Consider the following 7,910-nt stretch of genomic DNA (forward strand, 5'->3'; position numbering starts at 1 on the left):
TAAGGATTTTCGCTTGACTTCCCAATGGCTACGTTCACTAAGAGACACTATTGACGTCCCACTGGGCGTGCCAAAATGTTTGGCTCCAAAACCAGTTGGCGTGCAAACTGTCTCTTTTGAGCGTGTGCGTAGGCGTGCTAGCACCGTGGGGTGCAGTCGTCGGGGGGAGTTCCTTGACCTGACTTCTTCTTCAAGCGTTGTGGACGAGGAGAGCACAACCTCGCCACAAGGTTCTTCTTTAGCCTTCCGAGAAAGGACTTCTTGCCTTACGGATAAGGACTTTGGATGTGATCTCTTCGCGTCACCGAATCGATACTCAACGTTGTAGGCTGAGCAGAGCAATCACTGGGAAGTTTGGAGAAAGCACGGGTTTTGCTAAAGCGTGACTTTAGCTTCGCTGGGTTGCGAGGGCGTTACCCTTGCTTCGCTGGTTGAGAGAGTCTCGGTGGCAGTAGTACTGGCAGTAGGCTCTTGGAGAGACTAGGACTGGAAGTACGGTCGCCGGGTTGATCTTGTGATGCTGACAGTCGGCTCTTTGAGAGACTAGGACTGGCGCGCAATCACCGGGTTTCAACGAGGTTGAAGGTTTGCTCCGGGGAGGCTTTGTAATCGCTGGGATTGATTGATTTGAGAGAGGTCCTTTGTTTGTCCTTTAAACCTGGTATTTATACACCTAGGGTTTCGACTATTCCTTGCTATAGAAGGATTATTGATTGAAGTTTCCTATTCAATCTCTGCTACTTGATTCCAATAAGGTTTCGTTTTCCTTATGGATCACGGAATGGGCGAAGCTATAACCCAATCTCAAGTAGGCTTATTTTTGGGCAGCAGGTATCGGCCCGCTGGGCTAAATCCACTAAAGGATCTTGCCAAAAATACTTTTGGGCTCAAACAAAATGTGCACACTAACTTACTCAATGTGTTTGTTTACAGCGAGTCCACCATTGCCATCACTCTTGTTTTAGGTCGGGAATCCACTGGTGAACCTAAGACTAGTGCAAAACCTAGAAGGGTGAAGATGATCTTGTTCTTCTTGATTATTTATTTCTATTGAAAATAGGGTCATTAGGCTTCTGATATTTAGAGTTACATCTATTTTATTTTCTAGAAGGATGGTTTTACCTTTTGAACCCCTAACTGTCTCATTTCAAGATATACAATACTAGTATTTAACCTATTCACTCATCTCTGCATTATTATATGCAGGTTCTTACCAAGGGTTAACAGAAGGATGTACTTAAAGAGTTAAAGCTGCTGGTGCATTGTTTTCACTTATTTGTGAGGTTTAGGCAGGGTAAATGTGCATCACATTTATGGATAAGTATAAGTTAATGGTTAAGGTTAATGTAGGGATGGAATGACTTTGTTGGATATGGATGAATATATCGGATTTTTACATCAATTAATGTGTTTTGGATGTGTTGTAATTTGAATTCCATATATGCAGAATGTAGGTCTTATGAATGTATCTTGGACCATTCTATTCTAACTAAAAACGATTGTCCAGTAATTGATCATCATAAAATGCCTAGCAAAAACTGTTGTATGAGCCATTTAACTATAATCCTTTAAGGATTAAAAGAATGAGAAAGCCATTGTCCAGCAAAACAACAAACAATAGTTTTTTGGAGAAACCTATTATATCAATAATGGATAGACAATGGCGTTTGCAGCTACATGTTGTCTGATCCAGCCTTTAGACAACAGCAAGCATATAAGCCATTGTTGTCTGACCTAGCCTTGAGACAACAGTAAGCATATAAGCTGCTGTTGTTCTTTCTGGTGTTCAAACAACAGTCATGTAAGCCTCTGCTGTTGTGCAAAATTTTCTCAGACGACAGTTACGTCCTATTGTCTGATTGACCCATCAGAAGGCATTAAGATAGATAACAGCAGATCCCCCATTCAGACGACAGTGAAAAACTATCGTCTGATTGAATTTTTGGCCTAGTGAGACTTGCCAAATTTCAACAAGTTTTAGTTCATACTGAACCCCGTGGAATTTTTGGAAGAGTCATTGTTGGTGAATGTTTTGTTTCCTGGTAGCAACAGATGTCAGTTTTGGAAAATTACTTGGACAAGTTCTTTGTATTCTTTCGGCTTAATATTTTTACTGTAGATACTTGAGCATGTCTAGTTTAATCCTGTAATTTTTTAAGGGTTTTGGTTAATGATTGTAGCAAGTGATATTTTTCCTTTAGATGTAGGTCCTGCCAGATTGCTTTTACCGTAGGTTATAAGGTTCTAGTTCGTGTCTCATTTTGAGTTTTTGTTTGCTTTAGGCCAAGAAACCACAACTTAGGATGCTGTACCAGTTGCTTGTATAGCTTGGGTAGTAGAGGTAAGTAACTTTTGTTTGCTCTGGAACCATGAAAAATATATTATTGATGATATGTTACTATATATATTATTATGCACTTACGATTTTGAGTGGACCATTTTTGTTTCCGTTGTGAATGCTTTGTCTTATACTAGTACATGTGCATCATGCAAAATTTGATAAGTTTTGAAAGAGATTTCTGCTAGGTACTCTCTTGGCATATCAATACCAGTAGGCTGTCTGGGGAGAAATTTTTTCTGTAAACGCAAGTTATGCACCGTTTTGTCTTTGCAGGTTCTGCATTGTCTGTTATATGTCCCACATAGTGGGTTCGTCATCGACGGGTGACGTCTGTCTCACACCTTTGATAAATTTAGGTCTCACTGGTATGGTGTGTCTAGAGGGACCTAGAAAGTTCAGTTTGATTTGTTTCGAGTGCACCCCATATACTATGGATTTTACTATACTGTATATAAGTATGGAATGCCTTCCTATTTGTTATACGTGGTGTCTTATAGTTACTTATTGAGTTTATATCTCATTAGTAATTTGTTGTGGTTCCAGGTAAGTGGTTCTAGGTACTGAAGATGAATTGAATGCTTAGAAGACTTTGTAGCAGCTAGTGATTGTGTTGGCGTCCCCTAGAATAAAAGTTCAAGTTTCTTGTTTATGATTGTTCTAAATTTTAAAATGGAGCTTCTGTTACTTTTTATTTTATTTTATTGAAGTTTTTATTCTAAATTAACCAAAGTGTATTGTGAAGCTTTTCTTCATATCCTTTTGACTTAATAAAAGTAGAGTTTTCACCTCCAAATTTTGGGGCATGACAACTACTACTGATAGCATATTAGTTTTCATCCGTAGGGTACAAATAAGAACCCCAATGTTTAGCTACTTCATTATCCCACAGTAGCATTATGATCCAATGTCAGTGGAAATGGAAGCCACAATATCTAGAATCGTATGGAACAATGATCCTTAGCTAAACTAGTAACCTCCGTTTTTTCGATGAAAAGATGTCAGCCCATTATATAGATTTAGCAAGCAGTATAAACATGAAACACCCCTATGGGGTCGACATAAAGAATTGTTCCTTAGGGAATCCTAAACACATATTCTAGAACAAGAATAAGACCCAGTACACCAACCTTTTAGGAAATTAACGCACCTTTATTCCAAACAAAGATCGAAATCCTCCGAAGCAAATAGTAAAATAAAGCAAGCCCAGCAGGTCCACCAATAAACACCAGAAAACAAAGCTACAACCCACATGGCAATTATGAAGGGCACCCCACCGTAGCCAGAATATTGCAGATCGCGAAAGTCAACAACTCCCGCAGCCGGCGACGAAGTCCGGCACCATATTCTAATAAAGACACCCCAACCAGGTCTCCTTCGATCCTCCTTCATCACCAGCTTCCAGCCACCGCCGCAAAGCGAGTCATCACCACCTCTAGCAGCGTCGGTACCCTCTCCAACTCCCTGAACTGAACCCAGAATAACGATGGCGCCATATTCTCCACTGCCCCGCCATTGCCAGTGAATTGCCGTAATCCCAAGAAAGAATTCCAGGTGAACCTGCATCGCTCCATTGCTGCAATCATGAAACGACTCACCAGTCCCATCTCCGAAGCTAAACACGGAAACCTCTCACAAGCTAGAGACTCCCCTTTGCTCCCAAATGCTTTATCTCCAGATCCCACTACCATCAAAACAAGGATGAGGCAGAAAACCACAAACCTAGGATCACGCAGGAGAGAAACTCTGTCGCCACTACCTTCAATCCGAGCAGAGAAGAGAATGGGAAAAAACCCCACTTTTCTAGTTGGAAATTCACCGTTACTGGTCATTTTGGATAGTTTTGTCGACAACCGCTGCTGTCGAGTAACCCTAGCAGAGAGAGAGACGACTAGGTCATTTACATATATTTGTTTATGTATTTGATTTATTTGTAGTAGTAGACTAGGAGCTATAGTGGGGAATGTACACCAATATATGAAATAGTAGTAGACTAACTAGTAACCTTCGTTAAGTAACCTTATTCAGTCCCGCATCTATTTTTAGTATTGATTAGAAAATGACATTTTGCAGTTCCTTATAATAATACTAATGATTGTGAAACGTACTGCTCATGACATTGCTCCTAAATCCTAACAGGCCTATTAGCCTATATGTGCTTTTTAAATTTGACATAAACATTTTTGAATAGAGAAAAACTTGACAAGTGTTTTTTAAAACTACAAAGTGTTTTTAAAACTCACTTAAAAAAAATCATTGTTTTTCTTTATTTGATTGGGTTATGTACTAAGCCACCTCGGTCTATTAGAGTATCCAACAAAACCAGACTAATAATCTCCCCCTGCAAGCGCACAAATCCGAAGGCTCGGCATGAACATACATTATTTTTTTCTTATAATTTTTTTATTTTAATTCAAAAATATCTTTAGGTGTCCCTAAAACAATCCAGCCTTGAAAAAAGTAGCGCCCTAGGATTTGTCAATCACAGAGAGGTCCGGCGTATCCGGTAGGATTCAGTGGTCCTCTAACTTGGCTATGGCGCTTGCGTGCGTTGCTAGTGGCTTGGTGGACTTGGTAAGACACAAATCGTGTTAAATCTGGTTGGATCAAGGTAGGATAGTCTGGCTGTGGGTGACTGCTTTGTTAGGGAAGATAGATTTTGTTTTACGAACTGTGCTGGCTTTGCTCATGGTTTGAGAAAAAGATCTCGATCAAGTGCAGTGTGGCGGTTGCACTATTGATCGGAGGATAGTTGTGACGAGGAAGTGTTGGGGAGGCAGGTAGCATTCTCAAGGTGTCGCAGATCGGGTCGGCGAAGATGCGTTCGAATGGACAACCACTGGAGATAGCGACAGTGATATGGTTGTAAATGATGCATGGTCCTCATAATTCTGCTAGCCATGCTTTTGCTTGGGCTTGGGGTTTCGGATTTAGGTTATTTGGACATGTTCTCTTGGATTTCAAGAAGGGTGTTTTGCCACCCTTATCTATCACTCAGTGCGTTTTTTTTTTTTTTGTAAATGATAAGCCTTTTTTTAGTAGCAATGATTTCTATAAGCTTTCTCATATGTATATAGTTTTTATTTGTATAAGAAATGCGTGTTGGCAAATGAGGAGCGAGGTTTTTTCTTCTACTGAATTAGGATTGATTAAAAGCGAGCACCCCTTTAGACCACAATGAATAGTATTGGCTTAAATAGATTTCTTGATTTTCTTCCAGGATTTCTTGTTTAAGGGTATGTAAGCTCTACCTTATTCTAGCTACTAATTTTAACGATATCAATATTTTTGTTTAAAAAAAACAAAATCCGGTCCTCATAGAGATTTTCCGACTTTCAGTTTTAAATTTAAAATATCGCACACAAGTATGCATGTAGAATTAGTTATCTAAAAAAGAAGTGGGTAGTCATGTATATTTATATTTTCTTGCTACTTATGATTTAACATTTTTAGTCTTAATCAGAAAATGATAATTAAAATATTCTGTGATTTAAGGAGTATTTAATTACGTAAAAAAAAAAAAAATCTCTTTTAAAAAAATAGTATAAATTGATGAAAATTGGGGAAATATATTTACAAGCAGTGGAGTAGTGCCACGTATAAAAGCTGGCCGAGTGATGAGCATAAAAAACCGAATCCCTAATACGTTGTCTCCCACAGGCGAAACCATGTCTCTCGCGATCCCAGCCCAGCCGCCCAGCCTCAACCTCACAGATCAGGACGACAAGATCCGCAATCATGGTATGCTTTTGATTTTTTCTTTTTGTTTATGAAATTCTCTTTTACTCTGAAAATATGAGCTTAGATATAGGGTTTAGAGTTTAGTGTTTATCCAGAATTTTTTTTCTGGATTTTTTGAATCGCTGACAGAAAATTTCTACATCTTGTGTGGCCAATATACACGGTAGTTGTGGGTTTAAGTGTCCTTATAATTGATGACCTCTGTCTTCTTCCTCTATCATGGATTGCCAACATAAATGATATATATGACTATAATCGGAGGAGACTAGAGTTGTTGTTCTCTGCTCTAGTTTGATTAGGTTTCCTATTCCTAGTTTGGTTGTGTTCCCTCGTCCAATTTGGCTTTTGATTTCTACTTTACTACTTTTCATTATATATTCTCTTTGAGTACCTCCAAGATCATGATCTTCTGAGTTTTGTCCTCGTCAATGGAGCCACAAACAGGTACCGGCTCAAAAGACTCGAAGCTTGCTGGAAAGTCTTTGACTCAACAATTTGACTACTTGTCGCTGGCTCTGCCTCTCCCTCTCCCTCATGGTATACTTTTGATCTTTGCTTTACAGTTTGTGGGGAATATTAGTTGGAAAATGTAAGGCTCTTATGTTTTTTGAGCGAAAAAAATTGTGCAAGAATTTTATTTTATACCTTAATTAATTTCGGTTCCTTTGGATTTTGAAATATTTGCTTTTGGACATGTGGTATTGTAACATTTGTTTGATTTGAAAATACTTCTTAACGATTATACTGAGAGATCAAGTTTGTTTGTTTGTATGTTAATAACTCTACCATTACTAAGCTTGAACTTGAACTCTTTTAAATAGTGGCTTTCAGTTTGTAGTTTTTGAATAAGATTGTAAAAAGTAAAAGGGCGGGCCTCTTCTTTGCCAATATGGTTTTCTAGCTTACCTGTTGTTTTAGGAACAGAGATTTGTTGCCAGAGTATTTGTATTGTTTTTCGTAATACTTCATACATGTATCTAAATTGTTGTTTACTAATTTCTTGTAGAACAAGAAGAAGAATCAGCAAAGGGGGAAGAGGAGGAGGAGGAAGAAGAAGAAGAAGAAGAAGAAGAAGAAGAAGAAGAAGAAGAAGAGGGTGAAGACGAGGAAGAAGTATTTGACGTTTGTCGTGTTTGCTTGAAGGACAAGGAACACTGGACATTTGATTGCCCGTATCTGGATCGCATCCCGAACCCGAAGACGACAACTGTTGGCAGTGGCTATGCAATAGTTTGTAGAGGATGTCATGTGTTGGGTGGCCATGGTGATAGGGCCTGGGTAGGACGTGCCATTATGAAGTCTTGTAGTATTTGTGAGGTACCAGCTTCTCACTGGAATTACGAATGCCCAAAAAACCCCGACCCCAGAAAGTATGACTATTCGAAAAATCGTAAGGTGTTGAAGCAAGAGGTCTATAGTGTCGCATGAGTACTTTTCATTAGCCACCATTACGATAAACTATGTTATCCCTTGTATAAGAATTTTATCCCGTGTTTGAGAACTCAGTACTATTGTGTCCCCTATTATGAAAACGCCTATCTAGACATTGTTATTGTACCGGATTGTTATTTGCGTCTTGCCAACTGTATTTTCTTCTACTGCTGCTTTTATTAGGGTGATTTTTCTCTCTCTACGTGATCTCTCTCTCTCTGTTTTTTTTTTTTCTTATGTTTATTTTTTTATTATCTTAAAAAAAAAGATACATGACCTCTCATTTCGTTCTTTTTGATCAAAATGTGGTTGAACTAGGTTTTTTCCTTTTGTTCTTTCAGTTCCTATTTCCTGGAATAATTCTGGGTTTTTTTGGTATTGCAGAAGTGTTGCTCAAATT

At 38.7% G+C, this 7,910-nt stretch overlaps 1 protein-coding gene across 1 annotated transcript; it reads left to right on the forward strand.

Moving 5' to 3' along the window:
- Nucleotides 1–5,936: 5,936 nt before the first annotated feature.
- On the forward strand, nt 5,937–7,692 carry LOC112167494 (histone H3.v1). The gene is made up of 3 exons (XM_024304517.2): nt 5,937–6,079; nt 6,524–6,616; nt 7,086–7,692. The coding sequence occupies exons 1-3, from the start codon at nt 5,956–5,958 to the stop codon at nt 7,505–7,507; spliced, it is 639 nt and encodes a 212-aa protein (XP_024160285.2). The 5' UTR covers nt 5,937–5,955; the 3' UTR covers nt 7,508–7,692.
- The last annotated feature ends 218 nt before the right edge of the window (nt 7,693–7,910 follow it).

This window comes from Rosa chinensis, chromosome 5 (genome assembly GCF_002994745.2).
Source record: "Rosa chinensis cultivar Old Blush chromosome 5, RchiOBHm-V2, whole genome shotgun sequence".
NCBI lineage: Eukaryota > Viridiplantae > Streptophyta > Magnoliopsida > Rosales > Rosaceae > Rosa > Rosa chinensis.

Excerpts from the sequence above, each read along its gene's own strand:
- LOC112167494 (XM_024304517.2), top strand. The coding sequence starts at position 5,956 with ATGAGCATAAAAAACCGAATCCCTAATACGTTGTCTCCCACAGGCGAA. Across the intron at positions 6,080-6,523 it reads CGACAAGATCCGCAATCATG|GTACCGGCTCAAAAGACTCG; the intron begins GTATGCTTTTGA and ends AGCCACAAACAG. Across the intron at positions 6,617-7,085 it reads GCCTCTCCCTCTCCCTCATG|AACAAGAAGAAGAATCAGCA; the intron begins GTATACTTTTGA and ends AATTTCTTGTAG.